Raw genomic sequence first — 27569 nt, forward strand, 5'->3', positions numbered from 1 at the left:
TTTGTTGCGATGCGTGGGCTTCTCCTTGCCGTGGCGTCTCGTTGCAGAACACGGGCTCTAGGTGCGCGGGCTTCAGTAATTGTGTCTCGTGGGCTCTAGAGCACAGGCTCAGTAGTTGTGGCGCACGGGCTTAGTTGCTACGCGGCATGTGGGATCTTCCTGGATCAGGGATCGAACCCGTGTCCCCTGCATTGGCAGGTGGATTCTTAACCACTGCACCACTAGGGAAGTCCCTGTACCATATCCTCTTTATCCATTCCTCTGTTGATGGACATTTAGGTTGCTTCCATGTCTTGGCTCTTGTAATTAGTGCTGCAGTGAACACTGGGGTGCATGTATCTTTTCGAATTATGGTTTTCTCCAGTTATATGCCCAGGAGTGGGATTGCTGGATCATATGGTAGCTCTATTTTTAGTTTTTTAAGGAACCTCCATACTGTTCTCCATGGTGGCTGTACCAGTTTCCCACAACAGTGTAGGAGGGTTCCCTTTTCTCCACACCCTCTCCAGCATTTACTGTTTGTAGATTTTTGATGATGGCCACTCTGACCAGTGTGAGGTGATACCTCATTGTAGTTTTGATTTGTGTTTCCCCAATAATTAGTGATATTGAGCATCTTTTCGTGTGCTTTTTAGCCATCTGTATGTCTTCTTTGGAGAAATGTCTATTTAGATCTTCTGCCCATTTTTTGGTTGGGCTGTTGTTTTTTTGATATTGAGCTGCATGAGCTGTTGTATATTTTGGAGATTAATCTGTTGTCAGTCTCATCTTTTGCAAATATTTTCTCCCATTCCGAGGGTTGTCTTTTTGTTTTGGGTATGGTTTCCTTTGCTGTGCAAAAGCTTTTAAGTTTAATTAGGTCCCACTTGTTTATTTTTGTTTTCATTTTCATTACTCTAGGAGGTGAATCCAAAAAGATATTGCTGAGATTTATGTCAAAGAGTGTTCTTCCTATGTTTTCCTCTCAGAGTTTTATAGTATCCGGTCTTACATTTAGGTCTTTAGTCCATTTTGAGTTTATTTTTGTGTATGGTGTTAGTGTTCTAATTTCTTTCTTTTACATGTGGCCGGTTTTCCCACCATTTATGGAAGAAACTGTCTCTTCTCCCTTGTATATTCTTACCTCCTTTGTCATAGATTAATTGACCATAGTTGTATGGGTAAACTTGTTTAAATGTTATTTTTTGGTAGACTTTTATTTTCAGTAATTTGTTTTGAGGTAAGTTGAGTAGGAGGTTCAGATTCCAAGACAAACGGGGATTTATCTTTGCTTTGGGACTTGACAGCGAGATATTAAAAAAATAATAATTTTGTTTTGAAAATTGTAATCAAACTTAGATTTAGATTGCTTTATTTTAGAGTATTCAATGGAGTTTGATTTTTTGATGGTTTCCTCATGTAAATAGGAAGACAGCAGAAGAAGGCCTGTGATGAATAAACTTCATTATCTCTGCTAAAGGGACCTTGTTAAAGGAAATTAGATGTAGTAAAGATCATGATGTTGGGAGCTTGACCTAGTATTGAACGTTTTGTGATTTCAGGCACCTGAACTTTGACCTAGGCAATGTGGACCATGTTTGATGGTTCTTGAGCATGGTTCATGCATTTGATCATTCATGCAACATATTTTTATTGAAGTAACCAGGCATTGAGGATATAATGTGGAGGAAACCCTGATGTGATACCATCCCCCATGGAACCTGTGGGCTGGTGGAGGAAATAAATATTAATATTAAATTAAATGTAAAATTATAACTGCAGCAGTGGTATAAGTGATATTAGTGAAACTTGACCAGGTTAGAAAATGCATCCTCAAGAAATGGTACTTCTGCTATGATTTGATGGAAGAGTAGGTATTGACTTGGCAAAGAGAGGAAGGATGGTTATCCAGGCAGAAGGAACAGCAGGTGCAAAGGCCCTGTGGTAGAAGGGAAAATGGTGAAATGAGGCTAGTGTGGCCTGAGAAGTGACAGCTAGAGGGAGAATGAAATGGTTTGAGGTGGAGAGATAGGCCTGCTCTTGCAGGTTTTTATTAAAGATTTTGTTAAGTTTTTGCCTTTATTCTAAGAGGAACAAGGAACCGTTAGAGGGCTTTAAGCAAGAAAGGACAAAGTCAGACTTGTTTTTTTTCTTTTTTTTCTTTTTGGCTGTGCCACATGGCTTGTGGGATCTCAGTTCCCCAACCAGGGATTGAACCTGGAGCCACTGCAGTGAAAGCCTGGAATCCTAATGACTAGGCAACCACGGAACTCCCCAGACTTGCTTTTTTTTTTTTTTTTTTTTTTTTTTGCAGTACGCGGGCCTCTCACTGCTGTGGCCTCTCCCGTTGCGGAGCACAGGCTCCGGACGCGCAGGCTCAGCGGCCATGGCTCACGGGCCCAGCCGCTCCGCGGCATGTGGGATCTTCCTGGACCGGGGCACGAACCCGTGTCCCCTGCATCGGCAGGCGGACTCTCAACCACTGCGCCACCAGGGAAGCCCCAGACTTGGTTTTTGATGTGAGCATTTTTTACCTCAAGGCAGAGAATGGATTGAGGTGCACCAGAGTGGAGGCAGAGATACTAGTTAGGAACTTAGACTAGTTCAGGTGAGAGATAGTGGTGACTTACTTAGACAAGACTGGCGTTGGTGGAGAGGATAGAAAGGAATTAATTCAGGGATATTTAGGAGGCGTGGTGGTCATTTTGTAATGTATAGAAACATCGAATCACTATGTTGTACACCAGGAACTTACATAGTGTAGGTGAACTATACTTCAACAGACAAACAAACTTATAGAAAAAAAGATCAGATTTGTGGTTACCAGAGGTGGGGGGAGGGGGAATTGGATGAAGGTGGTGAAAAAGTACAAACAGAAGGAGATGTCTTAGTGCAGGAGAGAACTCATTGGTTAAATTTAGATATACCCTCTTACTGTGTTTAGTTCGATAGTTTTGTTCTTAAGATGCAAATAAATACATATGTGAGAATTGCTTTTCCATACTGGTATGCTTATCAGTGCTTTCTCCGTCCTGTAGGTTTTTACACGTGTTGATGTGTACTGCAGGTTTTTTGTGGTTTGTTTTTTGGTTTGTTTTTTTTGCGGTATGCGGGCCTCTCACTGCTGTGGCCTCTCCCGTTGCGGAGCACAGGCTCTGGACGCGCAGGCTCAGCGGCCATGGCTCACGGGCCAGCCGCTCCGCGGCATGTGGGATCTTCCCGGACCGGGGCACGAACCCGTGTCCCCTGCATCGGCAGGCGGACTCTCAACCACTGCGCCACCAGGGAAGCCTGTACTGCAGTTTTAACCAAAGAGTAGGCATTGGATAATATTTCCTGAATGAATGACTAGATCAGTAATTTTAATGCTTTCCAGAAATAGTGTTCTCCTGCTCATGTTTCTCATGTTGGCAAATAATTAAGGCTGCATTATTAATTGATATTTGCACTTAATAATAGTGTACTCTCCCTACCCAACAACCCCTTCCCCTTCCATAAGCCATGACCTGATTGCTCAGAAGCATGTTACCTAATGGAATCAACATAGAAAATTAAAAATAGCTATCTGCATGGTATTATTTAGCTTTGAGTTATTTTGTTTTCTACTTATGCTAGCTGGTTTATAATTTGATGAAAGTAGCATATTTGAGTATTTTCTTATTCTTTTGATCATTAAAAAAACTAAAATATATTGAATTCATTGTTTTTTTAAAATTTATTTTATTATTCTTTTGATCATTAAAAAAACTATATTGAATTTTCATTGTTGTCTTTTTTTTTTTTTTTTTTGGCGGTACGCGGGCCTCTCACTGTTGTGGCCTCTCCCGTTGCGGAGCACAGGCTCCGGACGCGCAGGCTCAGCGGCCATGGCTCACGCGCCCAGCCGCTCCGCGGCATGTGGGATCCTCCCAGACCGGGGCACGAACCCGTGTCCCCTGCACCGGCAGGCGGACTCGCAACCACTGCGCCACCAGGGAAGCCCCATTGTTGTCTTTTTTTTAAAATTTATTTTATTTAATTTATTTTTGGCTATGTTGGGTCTTTGTTGCTGAGCACAGGCTTTCTCTAGTTGGGTGAGCGGGGGCTACTCTTCATTGCCTTGCGCGGGCTTCTCATTGCGGTGGCTTCTCTTGTTGTGGAGCACGGGCTCTAGGTGCGCGGGCACAGTAGTTGTGGTGCACGGGCTTATTTGCTCCGCGGCACGTGGGATCTTCCCAGACAAGGGCTCGAACCTGTGTACCCTGCATTGGCAGGCAGACTCTTAGCCACTGCGCCATTAGGAAAGTCCCCTCGTTGTTGTCTTTTATAACTAAGTTGCCTTCATTTCTGTTGAGCAGATGCTTGCTTGAAGGGATTTAAATGACAAGCTTTTTCTGTTTACCCTGCTGGAAGTTTGATCCACTCAGCTGACAGCTTTATTTTTCTTTCCTCAAAAGCCAGAACTAGGCCTACAGGAAGGAAAGGAACGTATTCCGGAGCCAAAGGCTGATGTTGCATGGGCCTGTGGGGGTGCATATTTCAGAAGCTGTGCAGTTGGTTGGCCTGGATCTGTCAAAACAGGTTTGGTTGGTTCTGGCTGTGCCATGGTTTATTTATATGCTTCTGAGTAGCGATCTTGGGAATGAATACATTATGAGTACAGTTTGGAAAGTTGTTGTATCGATTGCTGAGGGAAGTAAAAAAAACCCACCCGAGGAACCCCACTGTTGAACAGGTCTTGGGTTCACTGGTTTAATTTTCTGTGAGTGCCGTCCAGTGATTAAACCTTTGCCTCATCTCAGCAGCAACTGCCAGTTTTTTGGACACAAGTTAGTTCATGGAAGAGACTTTGTGTGATAGGAAGATAAAACGTGAAATTAAATATATCTTAGCTCTGGCCTAAGTAGATATTGTTAAACATGAGTGAGTTGGATATAACATAAGCTTTCTCTTCTGGTTTCAGGAAAGCATAGCTTCTGGTTTCAGGAAAGCATAGTGGAAAAAAACGTAGGATTCTTTTCTAATTTCTGTTGATCCAGCTAGGATATTATGTCTTGCATTTTTAAGGCATTCAAACATTTGTTTAGTTGAATTGTGGGAAAAGGATAGACAGAAGAACAGGACATTCAGTGTTTGAACAGTGTTAAGTAGAAGAACATGAATTGATGAGGTAATTGTATCCTTCTACATTTTTGACTATCAGGATTTAGATTTGGTTACAGATTATGCAATTATATTTACAAAAGAAATGCAGACATTTCAGTAAAGTACTAACAGTTTTCAGATGAGACCTAATCTGAGTGTTAATTAGAAAAGAGTTTACAATTTTGCATTAAATGTAATCCTTCTTAAATCTTACTATTAAATTTATGATCACGATGAGGTACATTTCTTTAAAAAATAATTTTTATTGAATTTTTTATAGCTGGTTTACAGTGTTGTATTAGTTTCAAGTGTACAGCAAGGTGATTCAGTTTTTTATATATATATATATATATATTTTTTTTTTTTTTTTTCTGATTCTTTTGCCATATAGGTTATTACAGAGTACTGAGTAGGGTTCTGTGTGCTACACAGTAGGTCCTTATTAGTTATCTGTTTTACATATAGTAGTATGTATATCTCAATACCAGTCTCCCAATTTATCCCTCTCCCCCTTACCCCTTGGTAACTATAAGTTTGTTTTCTACATCTGTAACTCTATTTCTGTTTTGCAGATAAGTTCATTTGTACCCTTTTTTTAGATTCCACATATAAGTGGTATCATATGATATTTATCTTTCTCTGACTTCACTCAGTATGGCAATCTCTAGGTCTATCCATGTTGCTGCATATGGCATTATTTCATTCTGTTTTTATGCCTGAGTAATATTCCATTGTGTATATATACCATGTCTTCTTTTATCCATTCCTCTGTTGATGGACATTTAGGTTGCTTCCATGTCTTGGCTATTGTAAATAGTACTGCAGTGAACATTGGGGTGCATGTATCTTTTCGAATTATGGTTTTCTCCGGATATATGCCCAGGAGTGGGATTGCTGGATCATATGGTAGCTCTATTTTTAGTTTTTTAAGGAACCTCCATACTGTTCTCCATGGTGGCTGTACCAGTTTACATTCCCACAGCAGTGTAGGAGGGTTCCCTTTTCTCCACACCCTCTCCAGCATTTACTGTTCGTAGATTTTTTGATGATGGCCATTCTGACCAGTGTGAGGTGATACCTCATTGTAGTTTTGATTTGTGTTTCCCTAATAATTACTGATGTTGAACGTCTTTTCATGTGCTTTTTAGCCATCTGAATGTCTTCTTTGGAGAAATTTTTTGTTTTTTAATTTATTTGTTTATTTTTGGCTGCGTTGGGTCTTTGTTGCTGCGCGTCGGCTTCCTCTATTTGTGGCGGGCGGGGGCTACTCGTTGTGGTGCGCGGGCTTCTCACTGAGGTGTCTTGTTGCAGAGCACGGGCTCTAGGCACACGGGCTTCAGTCGTTGTGGCTCGTGGGCTCTAGAGCGCAGGTTCAGTAGTTGTGGCGCACGGGATTAGCTGCTCCACGGCATGTGGGATCTTCCCAGACCAGGACTCAAACCCATGTCCCCTGCATTGGCAGGTGGATTCTTGACCACTACGCCACCAGGGAAGCCCTGGAGAAATATTTATTTAGATCTTTTGCCCATTTTTTGATTGGGTTGTTTTGTTGTTGATATTGAGCTGCATGAGCTGTTTGTATATTATGGAGATTGATCCCTTGTTGATCGCTTCATTTGCAAATATTTTCTCCCATTCTGTGGGTTGTCTTTTCGTTTTGTTTATCATTTCCTTTGCTGTGCAAAAACTTTTAAGTTTAATCAGGTCCCATTTGTTTACTTTTGTTTTTATTTTCATTACTGTAGGAGGTGGATCCAAAAAGATATTGCTGTGATTTATGTCAAAGAGTGTTTTCCTCTAAGAGTTTTATAGTATCCAGTCTTACATTTAGGTCTTTAATTCATTTTGAGTTTATTTTTGTTTATGGTGTTAGGGAGTGTTCTAATTTTATTTGTTTACATGTAGCTGTCCAGTTTTCCCAGCACCACTTATTGAAGAGACTGTCTTTTCTCCATTGTATATTTTTGCCTCCTTTGTCATAGATTAGGTGACCATAGGTGCATGGGTTTATCTCTGAACTTTCTATCATGTTTCATTGATCTGTATTTCTGTTTTTGTGCCAGTACCACACTGTTTTGATTTCAGTAGCTTTGTGGTATAGTCTGAAGTCGGGGAGCCTGATTCCTCTAGCTTCATTTTTCTTTCTCAAGATTGCTTGGGGACACAGACATAGAGAATGGACTTGAGGACACAGAGAGGAGGAAGGGTAAGCTGGGACGAAGTGAGAGAGTGACATTGACATATATACACTACCAAATGTAAAATAGCTAGTGGGAAGCAGCCACATAGCACAGGGAGATCAGCTTGGTGCTTTGTGACCACCTAGAGGGGTGGGATAGGGAGGGTGGGAGGGAGATGTAAGAGGGAGGGGATATGGAGATATATGTATACATATCGCTGGTTCACTTTGTTATACAGCAGAAACTAACACAACAGTGTAAAGCAATTATACTCCAATAAAGATGTTAAAATTTAAAAAAAGGATTGCTTTGGCTATTTGTGGTCTTTTGTGTTTCCATACAAATTGTAAAATTTTTTGTTCTAATTCTGTGAAAAATGCTAGTGGTAATTTAATAGGTATTGCATTGAATCTGTAGATTGCTTTGGGTAGTTTAGTCACTTTGACATTATTGATTATTCCAATCTAAGAACATGGTATATCTCTCCATCTCTTTGTGTCATCTTTGATGTCTTTCATCAGTGTCTTATAGTTTTCTGTGTACAGGTCTTTTGTCTCCTTTGGTAGGTTTATTCCTGGGTATTTTATTCTTTTTGATGCTGTGGTAAATGGGATTGTTTCCTTGATTTCTCTTTCTGATCTTTCGTTGTTAGTGTATAGGAATGCAAGAGATTGCTGTGTATTAATTTTGTATCCTGCAGCTTTACCAAATTTATTGTTGTGCTCTAGTAGTTTTCTCGTAGCATCTATAGAATTTTCTATGTACAGTATCATGTCATCTGCAAATAGTGACAGTTTTACTTCTTTTCCAATTTGGATTCTTTTTATTATTATTTTTTTCTTCTCTGATTACTGTGGTTAGGACTTCCAAAACTATGTTGAGTAAAAGTGGCGAGAGTGGACATCTTTGTCTTGTTCCTGATCTTAGAGGAAATGCTTTCAGTTTTTCACTGTTGAGAAAGACATTTGCTGTGGGTTTGTCATATATGGCCTTTATTATGTTGAGGTAGGTTCCCTCTGTGCCCACTTTCTGGAGATTTTTATCATAAATGGGTGTTGATTTTGTCAAAAGCTTTTTCTGCATCTGTTGAGATGATCATGTGGTTTTTATTCTTCAATTTGTTGAAGTGGTGTATCACACTGATTGATTTGCAGATATTGAAAAATCCTTGCATCCCTGGGATAAATCCCACTTGATCATGCTGTATGATCCTTTTAATGTGTTGTTGGATTCGATTTGCTAGTATTCTGTTGAGGATTTTTGTGTCTATGTTCATCATTGATATTGGCCTGCAATTTCCTTTTTTTGTGATATCTTTGTCTGGTTTTGGTATCAGGGTGATGGTGGCCTCATAGAATGAGCTTGGGAGTGTTCCTTCCTCTGCGATTTTTTGTAAGAGTTTCAGAAGGGTAGGTGTTAACTCTTCTCTAAATGTTTGATAGCATATGCCTGTGAAGCCATCTGGTCCCGGACTTTTGTTTGTTGGAAGAGTTTAATCACAGTTTCAATTTCAGTACTTGTAATTGGTCTGTTCATATTTTCTACTTATTCCTGGTTCAGTCTTGGAAGGTTGTGCCTTTCTAAGAATTTGTCCATTTCTGCTCAGTTGTCCATTTTATTGGTGTATAGTTGCTTGTAGTAGTCTCTTATGATCCTTTGTATTTCTGTGGTGTCCATTGTAACTTCTCCTTTTTCATTTCTAATTTTATTTTATTTTATTTTATTTTTTTTTTTTTAAATTTTATTTATTTATTTATTTATTTTTGGCTGTGTTGGGTCTTTGTTTCTGTGCGAGGGCTTTCTCTAGTTGTGGCAAGCAGGGGCCACTCTTCATCGCGGTGCATGGGCCTCTCACTGTCGCGGCGGCCTCTCTTGTTGTGGAGCACAAGCTCCAGACGCGCAGGCTCAGTAGTTGTGGCTCAGGGGCCCAGTTGCTCCGCGGCATGTGGGATCCTCCCAGACCAGGGCTCGAACCCGTGTCCCCTGCATTGGCAGGCAGATTCTCAACCACTGTGCCACCAGGGAAGCCCCATTTCTAATTTTATTGATTTGAGTCCTCTCCCTTTTTTTCTGGATGAGTCTGGCTAAAGGTTTATCAATGTTGTTTATCTTCTCAAAGAACCAGCTTTTAGTTTCATTGATCTTTGCTATTGTTTTCTTCGTCTCTATTTCATTTATTTCTGCTCTGATCTTCATGATTTCTTTCCTTCTGCTAACTTAGGGTTTTTTTGTGTGTGTGTATACACATTTAGTTTTATTGTAACAAAGCAACTTGTACACTTTTAACGTTTAACACTGAGCATCATCTTTCCTTTCCAGAGAAACAAAAAGAAAACTTTTAAAATAAACAGGAACAAAATTACAATAGAGAATGTCAATTGCATATAAGATCCTACAGGTTCTGCTGATTCTCCCATTGAGTGGCAGGGCTCAAGTCATCATTAGGAGAGAATTTTATTTTAAAAGTGTCATCTTAAACTGCAGGGATGTCCATTAAACATCACAATTAAACATGCCAGAGGAGAAGCCATGTTGTCAAAATGCCCACTTAACCCACCCAAACATCTCAAACCCATTCTTTGCTGACCTTCTATAACCCCATTTTTTAAAGTTTTTTTTCTTTTTTTAAACAAGAGAAAGTAGACAGATACATGTTGGTAAATGCTAACTGTCCATATTCACATAGAGACACAGTGCAATCTCTGAGTCCAGTATACAGAGAAAGGAGGAAAAAAGCTAGAATTCTATGCACTACTGCACAGGGGCCTAGCACCCTCCAGCTTCCAGCAGAGCTAAGGGAGCAGAAGGTTTTTCTTTTTTCCCACAGAGCATGGTGGTGTTGATTCCATAAAGTTTTTGTTGAGACAAGAAGGGATAAAAATGAATTTGAAACAGAAAGGGGTAGAGATTCTTTTCTCACTGAATTCTGCTCAAGGTATTTTCCCCCAAAATAAGTTGTGAGCCATGGTATAAAGGAGAAAAGAGACCTCAAAAACAGGGCGACTGAGCACAAGAGGAGGAGGAGAAAAAAAAAGACTGCAACTTGCTCCCAGGGACTGGAGAAAATTAAAAAAGGACGGTTGGAATCCATCAGTGTTCCATTAGTCATCTTCTCCTTCATCTTCCTTCATCCTTATCCCCTTCTTCATCAATATCTTCCAATCCTTCTTCTTCTTCATCATCATCGTCACCTTCTTCTCCTTCCCTTTCCTCATCATCCATGTCTGGAACCAAGTAGTACTGTAATGGATTTGGCCAAATATCATCTTTGATGACCTCTCCTAACTCATCTGCACCTGCATCAGAATGATCAGTAAACCAGGTGAAGAAGCTTTCTGGTTCCTTATGCTGTCTCATCCTGCTGGCTTTATTCTGCGTTTGACTTGAACATTTTGTCACATCCTTTCTGGATTTCCATTTGATTTCAGTGGACTTTGAAGACGGATCATCACTCATTCCGATGAAATTCTTTGGAGAGATCTTTATTTTCGAAGTAAGGGTTTTCATCAAAATAAGAATCTATTCTGTAACCTGATTTAATATCTCCAAATTCTGTCACTTCAACTCTTGTCAAATAATGCAGCGCCTCTTCATCCTCCTCCCCAAGCAGTGCAGACACTTGCGGATGGTTAACAAATGATATTACCCAAAAATGTGGGGTTTTGGCGATCAGTTCTGACGTGTTCTGAAGAAATGGTTGGCGGAGTTTGTTATATTTCTGTTGTACTTTCAAAATCTCCTCACTGGCTTGTTCGTCAAGTCTGTCCGTTTTCATTTTGTACTTCATCAGTATGTTCAATTGCTTCTTGCTATTCTTTTTCTTCCTTCGGCAAGTTCGGAGAAGCAGATATTTCCTCTGGCCTGGAGGCAGGAGTCAGTCTCGGTTTCTTCGGTTTCTTTGCTTGGGGTGGAAGTGAAAACTGGTGTTTGGGGGCCATGCTGGGAGAAAAGCCAAGAATCCACCCAAGGAAAGAGGCTCGTACCAGGAGCTCTGAGAACTTTAACTTTGGGTTTTGTTTGTTCTTCTTTCTCTAGTTGCTTTAGGTGTAAGGCTAGGTTAGAGGTATGTGTTTAATAGTAGTTTAAAAAAAAAAAATAGCAGCTAACACTTACTGAGTATTTGCTTACTTCTTGCCAGGCACTATATAAAGTACTTTCCATGCATGCATTTCTCATTTATTCTTTACAGTAACCCCATGAGATGGGAAATATTTTAATCCATACTTTAGAGATCAAATTCAGTAATTTGCTCAAGGACCCACAGTTAGTAGGCAAGTGAGCCATAATAGCATGTACTGCATGTTTTAAAATTTTACTTCATTTAAGAAATACTGAAAGGTTTTGTATGAAAGTCTGATTTCAGTAGACCATTTTGTTTCAGCTTTGAGGAATTTATATCTTTAGGATTGTTGAGAATCATACAAAGTAAATTATTTAGAGCTACAGAAAATGTTTTGTCATATATGGTAATATTTCATTTGTTTAATATTGAAAGGGGATAAAGAGTTATAAATGTTTCCAGATTGGTAAAGTTTACCTCTGTTGAAGAAATGTAGCTTTCAAAGAAATTAACCATTTTAGAATAGTAATTTTTCTGAAATGTGTGTTCCTTTTTGGCCTTGTAAGAAAAAAATTTTCACCCTGTTAAAGACAGTTTTCTGTGTATGATGAATCTGTTCTTTATTTATTTATTTATTTTTAATTTTTTGACTGCACTCCATGGCATGTGGGATCTTAGTTCCCCAGCCAGGGATCGAACCTGGGCCCCCTGCATTGGTGGCGCAGAATCTTAACCACTGGACTGCCAGGGAAGTCCCTAATGAATCTGTTCTTGATAACTCAGGGCTTTTGTTAGGACCATCAGTTAATTTATTTCACTGTAATGCACTACTTTTTTTCTTTTCCCTTGCTCTAAGTTCTCTTATTGTTTGTGCACACTGCTTCTTATAATTCTTTTATTTAAATAAACGTAAGAATTAATATGTAAGTCAAGAATTAGATTGGCCTCACCTGTAAAGAAGCATGCAGCTCACCAGATTCTGGGGGGAAAAAAAGATAGTATTCTTATAGCTACCATTAATTGGGTACTTCCAAATTTGGCAGAGGTGATTTTCATATATTATTTCTTTTAATTCTTACAACAACCATATGAGTTAGATATTATTATAGAAAATGAGACTGAGGCTTAGAAAGCCAAGACTCCCTTTGCTACCAGTTATTGAAACTGACAATCAAATATAGGACTGATTGGTTCTAAGGTCTAGATTCTTATCTACTATTTCATACTCCTTGCATTTGTTTCCTGATTGTTTCACAGTTCTTGGCTCAGTGTTGAGTATGTAGGTGTTCAAAACTAATGTTTGTTTCTTTATCACTTTATTAAATTTTTTTAAATTTTAATGAAGTATAATTAACATGCAATAAGTTGCACATAAAGTTTTTAATTTAGTGAGTTTTGACATAAGTATACACTTCTGAAACCATCACCATAATCAAGATAAATATTTTCATCACCCCCCAAAGTTTCCCCTTGTCCCTTGTAATCCATCTTTCCCTCCAATTCCATGCACAGGCAATCACTGTAGGTTAATTTTATATGCATACATATATATGTATATTATATATAATTTTTTATATAAATGGAATCATAAAGCTTGTATTTTTGCTTGGCTTCTTTTACTCAGCATAATGCTTTTGAAGTTCATTGATGTTATTGCATGTATTGATCTTTTTTTTTTTTAGTTTTTATTGCTGAGCAGTGTTCTATCATATGGATTGTTATCCATCTAGTTTGGGGGCTATTATAAATAAAGCTTCTGTAAACATCTATGTACAAGTCTTTGGATGTATGTTTTCATTTCTCTTGGGTAAAAATCTGGAATGGAATGGATAGGTCATATGGAGGGTGTTTGTTAAATTTTTTAAGAAAGTGCTGTTAGCTTCCTATTGCTGTAACAAATGACCACAAACTTAATGGCTTAAAACAGCACATGTTTATTGTCTTACATTTCCGGGGGCCAGAAGTCTGAAATGGATCTCACTAGGCTAAAATCAAGATGTTGGCAAGGCTGTATTTTTTCTGGAGATTCTAGGGGAGAATCCTATTTTCTTGCCTCTTGCTTCTAGAGGCTGTTTATACTCCTTGGTTCATGACCCCCTTTCATCTTCAAAATATAATCATACCGACCTCTTTCTGTGTCCCATCGCCTCTGACTCTGACACTCTTGCCTCCCTCTTTCACTTATAAGGACCTATGTGATTACATTGAGCCCTCCTGGATAATGCAGGATAACCTCCCAGTGTCAAAATCTTTGATTCCATCACGTCTGCACAGTCTCTCTTGTCAGGTAAGGTAACATATTCACAGGATAGAAACATCTTTGGGGGGCCGTTCTGCCTACCATACTGCCACACGCTTTCCAAAGAGGTTATACCATTTAGTATTAGCACTAGCTGCAGTTGCTCCACATCCTCTCTGATACTTAGTTTGAGTGATCTTTTAAATCAATTTAATTAAAAGAATTTTAATTTTCATTTTGAAATAATTTCAAATCTATAAAGAGTTGCAAAACTAGCCAAAGAATCCCCCGAATTCTTCACCCAGAGTCCCCAAAGTTCACATTTTATTGATCACAGTACAATTACCAAAATCAGGAAGTGAACATCAATACAATACTGTTATCTAACCTATAAATTCTGTTCAAATTTTGCCAATTATCTTTTCTTTTGTTTCCCGGTCCAAGATCTAGGGCAGAGTCGGTATAGTCTCCTTTAATTTGGGACGATTCCTCAGTCTTTCTTTAACTTTCGTGAGTTAGACCAGTATTAAACTGGTATTAGGCCTCCTTTATACTTAGATTATTGAGGACCCCAAAAAGCTTTTGTTTATTTGGGTTATGTTTATTGATATTTACTGTATTAGCAATCAAAACAGATTTTAAAGAATATTTAATTAATTTAAAAAGTAATAAACCCATTACATGTTAATATGAATAACACGTCATTTTCTAAAATAATATTTAATAAGAGTAGGATTATTTTACATTTGTGCCAATCTCTTTAATGTTTGACTTCATACAAGACAGCTAGATTCTTATATCCCATTAGCCCTAAGAGCCATGAGAACGTCACGTTATCCTCATGAGAGGGTGAAAGTGAAAAAGGCAAAAAATGTCTCAATATTATAATAAGGGTTATGATAATAACCCTGTTGTTTTCTCTTCTTGAGGTGGTTTTGTCTGGTTTTGGTATCAGTAATGCTGGCTTCATAGGATGATTAGGAAGTATTCCCTTCTCTTCAATTTTTTGGAAAAGTTTAAGAAAGATTGGTATTAGTTCTTCTTTAAATGCTTGGTAGAATTGACCAGTGAAATAAATCAAGTCAGGGCTTTTATTTGTCAGGAGATTTTTGATTACTGATTCAATCTCCTTACTCTTTATAGGTCTATTTTCCTATTTCCTCTTTTTTTTTTAAAAAAAAAAATTATTTATTTATTTATTTATGGCTGTGTTGGGTCTTTGTTGCTGCACGTGCGCAGGCTTTCTGTAGTTGTGGCGAGCGGGAGCTACTCTTCGTTGTGGTGCGTGGGCTTCTCATTGCGGTGGCTTCTCTTGTTGTGGAGCACAGGCTCTAGGCACGCGGGCTTCAGTGGTTGTGGCTCGTGGGCTCTAGAGTGCAGGCTCAGTAGTTGGGGCACACGGGCTTAGTTGCTTTGCGGCATGTGGGATCTTCCCGGACCAGGGCTCGAACCGGTGTCCCCTGCATTGGCAGGCGGATTCTTAGCCACTGCGCCACCAGGGAAGTCCCTTTCTATTTCTTCTTGATTTAGTCTTGGTAGATTTTGTGTTTCTAGGAATTTGTTAGCTAATATATGGTCTGTCCTGGAAGGTGTCCCATGTGAACTTGAGAAGAATGTGTATGCAGTTGCTTTCCAACATCCTAGTCTTTAGGCTCTTGCTCCCGATAGGGGGGAAAGGAGGCGGGGAGAAGGATTGGGAGAACAGGAAACCAGTCCTTTAAATAAATCCCTTGGAAGTCACTTAGCTGGAGAGGGAGGGCCTTGCAACTACAGGGTGGTGCGGGGTGGTGGGGAGGTAAGGTGCAACAAAAATGGGCACCTGTCTCTTTGCAGTTTTGTGATCAGAAGCAATAATCAGTGATCAGGGCATAGATCTGTGATATTTGGAAGACAGGGTCTTTCTTTTGCCCACCCTAGGTCCCACAAGCTGTGTCCAAGCTGTTGTAGGAACCTTGCTCAGCTCACGTCCGTGTTGCTGGAGGAAGCTGTGTAGCTGCTACAGTGCTAAGAGTTGAAATTGAAATTAAATGCAACTTATTGTCCAAGCCTTCCCCCTTGGAAGATCCAAGCCTTAAATAGACTCCATAGTTCCAAAATACATCAGATAGAGTCTGCCAGTGCATTTGCTGTCTAGCAGTTATCAACTACTCACTGGGCAGTCTCACTTTGACCATATTTCTCACTTTAATGAAACACTGTATCTTAGTATTTTGTATTCTCATGTTTGCGTGTTCATTCATTCACAGAACAGTTTAAGCTAAGGCCCTATAACTACCTGTTCTTTGTAGTCACTGTAAGGTCCTCTTGCTTTGGCCATATTTATTGAATAAACTCAAGGAAGTGTGATAAAACTATATTTGTGACTGAAGAGATTACATTTTTCAAAGTAGTAAATGTCTATTGAATTTCCTTGATTATATCTTTCTCATTTCTGTCTCAAGAGAAAGACTTGTTTTGAGTGTGAATGACTGGGCTGGGAAAAGATGTTGCTAAATCACAAATCCCCTTAGGAGGTAGCTGGAAAAATGTTGTCCCTTATAAAATAGAAGCATGAGAAGAAATAATGACTTCAAGAATAGAACTGTTGAATAAATTTGCAGTGTAGCAAAGCATAAAGTATGTGTTACCATTGAAACCATCTCAAATGACCTACAGTGAAGGAGAAAGAGCATAAGTTAGAGACTTTTTTAAAATCTGAAAAACATGACGAAGTTTCATTTCTAAACTTTGTGTTCATCCATTTACTCTAGAGAGATTTACGACTGGCTCTGTGACAGTTGAGCAAAATTTGACATTCTGAAGGCGTATTGAAATGTAACATATGTTATATGTTTATTATGAGTGTTTTTTCCTTTTTCTTTTGAATGACATATTGTGACTGCTTGATGATGTAAGAAATTTGAAATCAGGATTTTTTAAAAATTGAAGTATAGTTGATTTACAGCATTGTGTTAGTTTCAGGTGTACAGCAAAGTGATTCAGTTATACACACACACACAAACACACACACACATATATCTATTATTTTTCAGATTCTTTTCCATTTTAGGTTATTACAAGATACTGAACATAGCTCCCTGTGCTATACAGTAGACCTTGTTTATCTGTTTTATATATAGTAGTATGTATCTGTTAAGCACAAAGTCCCAGTTTATCCCTACCCCCTTTCCGCTTTGGCAAGCGTAAGTTTGTTTTCTCTGTCTGTGAGTCTGTTTCTGTCTTGTAAATAAGTTTATTTCATTCTTTTTTATGGCTGAGTAGTAGTCCATTGTATACATAATACCACATCTTCTTCAACCATTCATCTGTTGATGGACATTTAGGTTGCTTCCATGTCTTGGCTATTGTAACTAGTGCTGCTATGAATATTGGGGTGCATGTATCTTTTTTAATTAGAGTTTTCTCCGGACATATGCCCAAGAGTGGGATTGCTGGATCGTATGGCAACTCTATTTTTAGTTTTTTAGGGAACCTCCATACTGTTTTCCATAGTGGCTGCACCAGCTTACATTGGGAAAGTCCTTATTTCCTCTTCATTTATGAAGGATATTTTCACTGGATATAGAATACTGGTTCAGCAGTTTTTTCTTACATTTTAAAGTTGCTACTCCAGTATCATCTTGCTTGGACAGTTGCTGACAAGAAGCTTATTATAATCCTTATCCTGTTCCTCTGTATATAATATGTTTTTTCCCCTCTCTGACTGCCTTCAAGATTTTCTCTTTGCCTTTCAGCGATTTGAATATGATATGCTTAGTTTTTTTGTTTTTGTTTTTTTGTTATTTATCCTGTTTGATGTTTTTGGACCTTTTTAAGTCTGTAGTTTGGTGTCTTGTTACTAATTTTGGTAAGTTCTTGGCCATTCAAATATTTCTTCTGCTCTGTTCTTTCTTCTCCAGGCACTCTGAGTGTTACACGGTTTGATATTTTCCCACAGTTCTTGGATGTTTTTTTTCTGTTTTATTTTCCTATTCTTTTTCTTCCTTACATTTCAGTTTGAGCAATTTCTATTAGCCAGTCTTCAAGTTCACTGATTCTTTTTTTAGCTGTTTCAAATCTACTAATAAGCTTGTCAGAAGCATTTGTTATTTATTACCATGTTTTTTCCACTTGATTTTTTCTTATGATTTCCATGTCTCTCTGAAATTACCTATCTGATCTTGCATGTTGTCTACCTTTTCCATTAGAGTCTTCACCATATTAATCATGTTTTAAATTCTCTGATAACTCTAAAATCTATATCATGTCTGAATCTAGTTCTGATAATTGTTTTGTTTCCTCAAACTGTGTTTTTATTACTGCCTTTGGCATGCTTCATAATTTCTTGTTGAAACGTGACCGTTTTGTATAGAACAGGAAGTACTGAGGTAAATATCTGATATGCTTGGAGAACACTGCAAGTTTCCTTCTGCTAGTCCTTTAGGGTGGAATTTGAATTAATCTGTTAGGGGTTGAGCTATGTTTAAACATTATTATTGCTATGGTTACCAGAGTTGACATTTGTTGTTGCCATGGAAACCAGAGACTTCAGATTTCCCTAGTGTCTCTTATCTCCCTGCTTGGCTTTGGGTTTTCCCTTTGTGCTGTTTCACACAGTGAGTTCGTCCTTTGCAGCTATATTCCATTGTTATTTTTACTCAAAGCTTATTAGCCTGGTAGTGGAGGGTGGGGGGAGTTCTGTGGTGGTTTGTTAAACCTCAGATTTTGGCAGGCACTAGAACCTGGATCTCGGAGCTGTGGCCTTCATAAAACTTTCTACTATTAGGAGTGGAGTTGTTCCCCGTCCTTGTTTTTCCCCAACTGCTGCGTCTGGGTTAGGTTTTCTAACACCACCACCCCCTTTTTTTAAGGCAAAGTTTTTTTTTTAAATAGATTTTAACCAATAATGGTTTATTCTTTATTTGAATTTTCTATTTAAAGCAGCCTTCTCTGCCCCTGTATTTTATTTTATTTTATTTTTTTGGCCATACCACAGGATCTTAGTTCCCCAACCAGGGATCCATCCCATGCCCCCTGCAATGGAAGTGTGGAGTCTTAACCACTGGACCGCCAGGGAAGTCCCTAAGTTAAAGTTTTTAAAGCCCTTTTCCCCTGTATTAAGATTGTTACTTTAGAGAAATAGTGAAGATTGGGTGTAGTCTCCTTTTCTTTCTTCCAGCTATAGTGAGATTCTGCCAGTGTTCTCAGGGTACAGGCCTTGGTGATTTTTTTTTTTCTTGCAGATTAAGTCTTTCATTCCATAGGGAGATAGAGGAAATAGATCTGGGCTGATTGGCATTGGCTGCCAAGCTCCACAGAGGTGGGGGCAGGGATGAGGAACTTTCTTTGCATTCTCTCAGATCCCCCCCCCCCCCCCCCCCCTAGAGGGCCTTTTGGGATTTCTGGAGGAAAAGCCTGTAATAGGCTGGAAACTCTCCTATGATTGCAGCCCCCAGAGACTTTACACTCTCATGCTAGCCCACATTCAGTCTTCAGCAATTTATCATAATTTGTGGTTTAATCTTCCTGACCGCAATGGGATTCTTTCATGCTCTTGGGGCTATATTTCCTTTGGTTAGAGAGAAAGCTTTCTCTCTTTTAGGGTTTTGGGTGCTTGTCCAGCCTCTGTATTGCTTCATCCCATCTGTATTGCCGACAGGTTGGGTCAGGAGACAGTGTGGGTGGTGGGGAGAATGTGATTTCATCTACTCTTTCTAAACCTTAGGAATCCACATTGTGGTCAGAGAATAACTTGTGAAACTTGCCTTAGTGCTCAGCATATGGATCAGTTTTTGTAAGTGATCTCTTTGTGCTTGATAGAGTATTTATTCTGCAGTTACTGGGTGCTGTGTTATATAAATGTCTGTTTAGTTCCAGTTTGTTAACCATGCTATTCAAATCTATATTTATCTCTTTATTTCCTCCTATTTAGGTCATTTATTCTATCAATTACTGAGATAGATGTTAAAAATTTCCCCATTATGATTATGGATATATTTCACTTCTCCTTGTAGTTCTGCTAAGTTGTGCTTTATGTATTTGGAGGCTATGTTATTGCATGCATACAAATTTAAAATTATGTCTTCCTGATGAATTCTACATTTAATCCTATGAATTACTCCTCTGTTAACACTTTTTGCATTATAATCTACTTTGAGTACTATTAATAAAGCTAGAGCAGCTTTTGTTTAGTTTATGTTTGTGTGACCTTTTCCATACGTTTTATTTTAATTGTTCTCTATATTTTTGGTGTGATTCTTTTAGACACCATAAGATTGAAATTTTTTTTTTTTGGCCATGCTGCGCAGCTTGTGGGATCTTAGTTCCTAGACCAGGGATTGAACCTGGACCACTGCAGTGAAAGCACCGAGTCCTAACCACTGGACCACCAATTCCCTGTTTTTTATTTAGTACAATGATTTTTTTCTTTTGGTCCACTTACTTTTAATGTAATTACTGGAATATTTGGGTTTACAGTTGACATCTTATATTTTGCTTTTTATATGTTCTACTTATCTGTGATCTTGCTTTCCCGCCTTTTTGCATTTATTTGGGTATTTTAATTCTACTTTTCCTTTCTATTAGCCTAGTAGTTATATACTCTTCTACTATTTTTAAATGTTTACCCTAGAGATTAAAACATGTAAACATGTATTTACTTTCTTTTTTTCAAATATGTAAGTTTATTTTTTCTCAACATAATAATAGTCATAAAGTACAAAATTCAAAAGGTAGAAAAAGTTTAAAGATGGAAAATCCTCCATTCACATCTGCCCACCAGCCACTTAGTTCTCCAGATGACTCAGAAATGAGTATCCACCAGTACAGGCATCTGGCCTCTTCACTAGCCCCCAAACGTATACTGTATTTACTGATCTGTGCTGTGTTTACTGCTCTCTAGCTGGGAATCTTGGCCTATATTTTCCTGCTTATTCATCCATCTTCTCATCCTTCATTAAAGCTTCTTTCTCCTTCTTGAAGCTTTTCTGAACAAATCTAATCTAACTAATCTTCTGCTTCTGATGGTAATCACAGTTTTCCTCCCACAATTTCGCACTTAATTATGTTGTTTTGTGCTGTTTTCCTTAAGTTGCAAGTATGTAAATCTTACTTTCCATCCTAGATTGTGAGTTCCTTGAGGGTAAGATAGGATACGTTATTTGGTCTGTATAATGCTGAGCACAAAGCAGATGCCCCCCAAATATGTGCCTAAGTAAATTGCTTCTCTGGTAATGGCTGTCAGAAACTTGTTTTCCAGGAAATTTTCAATTTTGGTGCATCTTGAGCCTCAATTGTTCAGGGTAGATATAGTTTTTAAGAGTTGCTTTTAAATATAAAATGCAGATAGACAATTGGAAGCTACTTGAAAAATATTTGCTTATAAAATTATGCTGTTTTTCATGTATGTACTTGTTTTGCATTTCATGTTACTTTAAGATCAGAATTAATGGAATAACCATTCCTAATTCAGTATCATAGTGTAAAAATATTCATTGCTATTTATAAAACACGCCACTTTCTTTTTTAAGTATTGACAAGTTTCTTTTTTTCCCAAGGTATTTTTCCTTGATTACAGTTTTTTATTATACCTTTGCAAAATTAGAAAATACTAAAAAACACTAGAAAAAATTACCCTACTCCCACCAGTGAGAGATAAATGTTAACATTTTGTTATGTGTATACTTACTTTTCTTTGTTTATATAGATGTTTCCATCTTGTAAGTTTCTCACTTTGTATTTCTTAATGTTTGCTTTTCAGCTTTTCCTAAAACGATTCCAGAACACCTTTGAAGTGCTTGAGGAAGAGTGATAAAGGCAAGTATCCAACTCTTTATCATCAATGAAATAACTTGGTTCATAGCCAAACCAGAAAGCTTTGGTCACCATATCTATCACAAAAACTAAACAGTTGGGAAGAAAAACTTAAAGGAAAAAAAGAAAGATAATTCATATATAATTTGGAATTTTTTTGCAAAACTGTTGTAGAAAAATTCTTAAAAATTCTGAGAATTTAACAAAGTTATCTGAAATACCTGGTTTGTTGGTGGCTACCAGTTTTCTTCCTCTTTTTTCCCCACTTTTCACCCCTTCCCCCTGCCCCCTTTCTCCCATGTCCTTTTGTTCCCTTTGCTCTTTACCCATTTCCTCTGGTTTACTAAAAGAACTTTACTTTTCAGAGAAGCTGAATGAATAAAAGAGAAGCTAACATTTCCTTCTTTCGAAAGCACACTTAGCTTTACTGTTGTACTTGTTTGTGTTAAACCAGAGACCCCAATATGGTTATTTGAGAAATTTTATAAACTGAGCAACAGTTATTATTGATTTGAATTTTACTACTGTTTTACAGAAGAAAATAGGGGAGTTCTAAAAAACTTTCACATTATTGAATTCCTTTAGTGCTTGCTTTTCTTACTGTCACAAGTTTTATATAATTAATTATTATAGCATTACTGTCTTTGATATTTTTGGCATAGCATTTGACCTTCCTTAATATTTGTCGCAAATTAAAAGGTGGCCTTAAAGATTTTTTCTTGACCTACAGAAAGTTTTACCAAGTTTCACAGTATTTGACAAGAAATACTTCTTTCTTTCTTTTTCTTTTTTTTTTTGGACAAGCAATATTTCTTGTTTGTGTTGATATCACAGCAATAATGCAGATGATAGGTACAAGTACCAGATTACATTTTATAATCAGTGCAACAGGTTGTTTTTCAAAATTCTTGTCTAACAACTTGATGTTCAAAGCTCAATTAAGTTTCTTTAGTGTTCCATGTTAAGTAAGCTTCTGTTAGTATCATTAATATATGTTTTGCCTTTAGAAATCCCAGAATTTATTACTCTTCTTTTAGGTAATCTTTGCAGCTATGTCGATATCCTGTGCAAGCTTTGGCTTGAAAATTAACACTTTATTTCTAGGTTTTCCTAGACATGCTGGAATTTCCTTGTAATTGATCATTTTGAATTATTTGAAAATAAATAATGTAGACATGCTAGTGAAATCTCAAATGAAGTTACTGACATTTAAAATGTACCAGATTCTCCATTTTTTAAAAAATAAGAAGCAGGTGACCACCTGATTAGTTTATAATACTGCCTAATAAAACTGATTTGCTGAGTAATAAATTCCTGATATGTTTATATATGAGACAAGTGGGTCATTTGGTTTTCCAGCTAACCTTGACACCCTTCCTCTCTTCATGGTATCTTTTATTCTCATGGGAGAAGCTTATTTTACATATTTACTTTCAAAATCAACCAAAAAAAAAATCAGTTGTATTATTTAGCTAATGCAATATAAATAAGAAAAAAAGTAAATTACTTCCTCATTATCAGCCTGCTGCTTTCACAGTGGAAGAAGAGATTACTTGATATACACTGTTACTGGATTATCTTGGTTACATAGCCCTTTTTCTCTGAGAAGCTTAATGCTTTGCAGAGTGAAAATAATTCAATAACTATTAGTATGTGCTACAAACTCTTGAGAGAAGATGAGGATAATTAAACACATACACTATTGTCAACATTTTTCCCCACAAGGAGCCACAGAAAACTCCAGTACAAACCAAGACAGTTGTTAATCTAGTAAGGATTAAGGGCCTCTTTCTTGGCTCTTGAAAAGGGAAAAGGAAATATAAAGCAATACACAGTCAGGAAAAAGGTAGGAGACCCCCAGTGGTGTGGCAAGATTTCGGTGTGGCCACAAAGAATTTGAGTGAAAGGCCGTGAAATTTCCCATTCTCATGGCTCCTACTCATTTGCTTAGTTTGGGAGCAAAGAATTTTGTGGTATTTAGACAGTAGGAAGGTACCGGTGAGAGACAAAGGTCTTTAACCCTGTCAGCACAGTTTACTCTCCTGAGTCATGAAGAGGTTAGCAGATGGGAAAATAGGCATGAAAGAATATGGTCAGCAGAGCCACAGTGACAATGTCCATATACATGATGAGAAGGTCTTCTGAGAGTAGTTACCAGGAAGAAGGGTCTAGTGGGTTTGCATTCCTGTCCCTTTGACCTCTAGTAGCCTAGAGGTCACAGTGAACTCTTAAATCCAGCTAATTTATGCCTTTTAGATTGCTACTTGGTGGCCAGGGGTCTGCATATCCCCAGAACGTGACCGCCTTAGGTGCTTCACTAGTAGTGACTTAGACTGTTCAAAGTACTTGGTGTAGTGTAGGGGAGTTTTAAAGCTGTTTGAATGAAAGTCTGAGGTAAAATATGGAAATAAAGACCTTCCTACACCATATTTTGCCCTCCCTAGCAGGTTCTGTACATTAATACAATTTTGTTTTATATATTTGCAGAAACTCAATTAAAAAAAAAACACACTTTCTGCTTTGAAAAATCTCATCCTTACCATCCCCCCCTTTTTTTGGCATGTGATTCCTGTAACCATGGCAATTGTGCTGACCTTGCATCTCTTAGTTTCAACTTCCTTTTAATTTCCTGCATTTAATATTGGTATGTGGTTGCTATTTGACCTTTCTTTTTCTCTACTTTCAGTCATACCCAGTTACTGTGTCACTTCTTTGCTTTTGAATTTTTGTGAATGCAGTTGTCCCTTGGTATCCTTGGAGGATTGGTTCCAGGACCCCTGCAAATACAGAGATCCTCAGATGCTCAAGTCCTTTATATAAAATGGCATAGTATTTGCATATAACTATGCACATCCTCCCATATACTTTAAATCATCTTTAGAGTATTTATAATACCTAATACTATGTAAATGCTATGAAAATAGTTATAGATGCAATGTAAATGCTATGTAAATAGTTGCTGGGCACATGGCAAATTCAGGTTCTGCTTTTTGGAACATTCTGGAACTCCCCCACCCCCAATATTTTCCATCTGAAATTGGTTAAATCTGCAGATGTGGAACCTGTGGATATGGAGGACTGACTGTGTATGGGAAGCCTCTGTCTGGGTTGACACTGTTCAAAGAAAAGCATTTCTTTGAGTATCTTATCTTGATAGCTGGTACTGAGCAAAGCTTTAGTCTCTCTGAAGACAGATTCTCTCTGGATCATTCACTCATGTGGTGCCAAAAGGTCATTTGGGCTTCAGCAGAGAATTCAACTTACAAGATTTTAATTTACATTTTCTTCTCAAAAGAGCAGAACTATCACTTCTAGTTGCCAGTGACCTTGATGAGTATGAAAGTTAACCAGAAATTCCTCTTTTCCATTAAAATCCACATATAGTTAGGTTGGGATATTCACTTCTCACTATTATTCTTTGAATTTACTCTACTGAGCTTTAGTGTACAGATAATTGTGATTTTGAATGAGAGGAATAATTTAAATTGCCTCAGCAAGACTATATATATTGAATGCTCTGTGCTCTGTTCTCTCTTATTCCCCAAGTAATGGCTGTTCTCTTAAATATTATGGTTTCCATTCCAAGATGACTCCTCTAGTATTCAGTTCTTCTTCATATTGAAACTTGTAGGGATTTTTTAAAACGTTGCTCTTTTCATTTCCTGTGTACTTGTTTCTGAGCTTTTTCTCCTATTCTAGAAGATAATCATTACCCACTATCTGGAAAACTATCTTTTAATCTTCTGATTAAAGATTGCTTAATTGTTTGGCTAGTGGCATGTTTTTCTTTGTTTTAACCCTGGAGTTTCTGCATGGATTTATAATATGAGGTTCTTTTTTTTTTTTTCTTTTCTTTTTTAACATTAGATAGGCATGAAGCCTTCGCCTCAAAGCTGCATGTGTAGTTACTGTTGAAGCAATGCCTACCTAATTTGACAGTCTTGGTGTGTTTAAAAATTTTTGAGTTTGCAAATAATCGTATTAAGTCTACTGATGGAGCCTTCGGGCAGTGAACAGTTATTTGAGGACCCTGATCCTGGAGGCAGATCCCAAGATGCAGAGGCCAGAAAGCAGACAGAATCAGAACAAAAGTTGTCTAAAATGACCCACAATGCTTTGGAGAACATTAATGTGATTGGCCAAGGCTTGAAGCATCTCTTCCAGCACCAGCGCAGGAGGTCATCAGTGTCTCCACATGATGTGCAACAAATTCAGGCAGACCCAGAACCTGAAATGGATCTAGAAAGCCAGAACGCGTGTGCTGAGATTGATGGTGTCCCCACCCACCCCACAGCTCTGAATCGTGTCCTGCAGCAGATCCGAGTGCCACCCAAGATGAAGAGAGGGACGAGCTTGCATAGTAGGCGGGGCAAGCCAGAGGCCCCAAAGGGAAGTCCCCAAATCAACAGGAAGTCTGGCCAGGAGATGGCAACTGTTATGCAGTCCGGCCGACCCAGATCTTCATCCACTACTGATGCTCCTACCAGCTCCACTGTGATGGAAATAGCTTGTGCTGCTGCTGCTGCTGCTGCTGCGTGTCTGCCAGGGGATGAGGCATCTGCAGAACGGGTAAGTCTGTTAGATTATCTGTTAACTTATTGTTCTTTGTATCTAGGACTCTGCAAACTTTGCTTTGGTGACTAAAAAGATGTATCTGGGCTTTGCTGGTGGCGCAGTGGCTGAGAGTCCGCCTGCCGATGCAGGGGACACGGGTTCGTGACCCGGTCCGGGAAGATCCCACATGCCGCGGAGCGGCTGGGCCCGTGAGCCATGGCCACTGAGCCTGCATGTCCGGAGCCTGTGCTCCACAGCGGGAGAGGCCACAACAGTGAGAGGCCCGCGTACCACAAAAAAAAAGAAAAAAAAAGAGGTATCTATCTCATCAAGTACCTCAAAGTTGTGGCAAAAGATGGTTTCCCTTTTCATTAAATAAGTGAGATGAATAATAATCGTTATAGCTAATAATGAATGCTTATAATTATATTCCTATTTGCTTTCTAACATATTGCTATATTTTATTTATTTTGACCTTTTGCTAAAACCTTCAGTATATTTCATGTGCTCTTCATGTATTATATGAAAAGGCTCAGTTTTATGGTAGAGAAATAAAGATGCTTTGTTTGTTCTTGTTGCTTTAGTTTTGCACATGAACTGGCTTTCTTACATTAGTGAACATAATGAATAGAGTTCTGGAATCTGGGTTTGTGCTTAGCATGGAAATATACTAAATTGCTTATAATTTCATTACACACTGTACCACATTATCAGCATTCAGTATACATTTTGCTTTCTACAGTAGAACGTATGCATTCTTACCATTTACTTTTTAAAAAAATTTTTGAATTTTATTTTTTTATACAGCAGGTTCTTATTAGTCATCAATTTTATACACATCAGTGTATACATGTCAATCCCAATCACCCAATTCATCACACGACCATCCCCACCCCCACCTGCAGCTTTCCCCGCTTGGTGTCCATACGTTTGTTCTCTACATCTGTGTCTCAACTTCTGCCCTGCAAACCGGTTCATCTGTACCATTTTTCTAGGTTCCACCTACATGCGTTAATATACGATCTTTGTTTTTCTCTTTTTGACTTAGTTCACTCTGTATGACAGTCTCTAGATCCATCCACGTCTCAACAAATGACCCAATTTCATTCCTTTTATGGCTGAGTAATATTCCATTGTATATATGTACCACATCTTCTTTATCCATTCGTCTGTCGATGGGCATTTAGGTTGCTTCCATGACCTGGCTATTGTAAATAGTGCTGCAATGAACATTGGGGTACCTGTGTCTTTTAGAATTATGGTTTTCTCTGGGTATATGCCCAGTAGTGGGATTGCTGGATCATATGGTAATTCTATTTTTAGTTGTTTTTTTTTGTTTGTTTGTTTGTTTTTGCGGTACGCGGGCCTCCCACTGTTTTGGCCTCCCCCGTTGGGGAGCACAGGCTCTGGACGCGCAGGCTCAGTGGCCATGGCTCACGGGCCCAGCCACTCTGCGGCATGTGGGATCTTCCCGGACCGGGGCACGAACCCGTGTCCCCTGCACCAGCAGGTGGACTCTCAACCACTGCGCCACCAGGGAAGCGCCCTATTTTTAGATTTTTAAAGAACCTCCATACTGTTCTCCATAGTGGCTGTATCAATTTATATTCCCACCAACAGTGCAAGAGGATTCCCTTTTCTC

General features: G+C 38.4%; 1 protein-coding gene and 1 pseudogene across 5 annotated transcripts in view; one reads left to right on the forward strand and one right to left on the reverse strand.

Annotated features, from left to right (window-relative positions):
• Positions 1-27569, forward strand: part of TMCC1 (transmembrane and coiled-coil domain family 1) — a 214666-nt gene that overhangs the window by 34257 nt on the left and 152840 nt on the right. For 2 of the 5 annotated variants that reach the window (XR_003430144.1, XM_027093860.1), the window contains exon 1: positions 25245-25942. Coding sequence is in view for 3 of the 5 variants with exons in the window: in XM_027093860.1 (XP_026949661.1) it covers positions 25367-25942 (576 nt within the window). In the remaining 2 variants the exon portion in view is untranslated. Of the gene's footprint in view, positions 1-13546; positions 13631-21320; positions 21377-25240; positions 25943-27569 lie in introns of those variants that run through there. The other 3 variants (XM_027093859.1, XM_027093858.1, XM_027093862.1) reach the window with 3 other exon arrangements.
• LOC113613273 (protein SET-like) lies at positions 9525-11248 on the reverse strand (annotated as a pseudogene).

The sequence above is a fragment of the Aethalodelphis obliquidens genome, unplaced genomic scaffold (assembly GCF_003676395.1).
Source record: "Aethalodelphis obliquidens isolate GAN/ISIS:26980383/991018 unplaced genomic scaffold, ASM367639v1 scaffold86, whole genome shotgun sequence".
NCBI classification, from domain to species: Eukaryota; Metazoa; Chordata; class Mammalia; order Artiodactyla; family Delphinidae; genus Aethalodelphis; species Aethalodelphis obliquidens.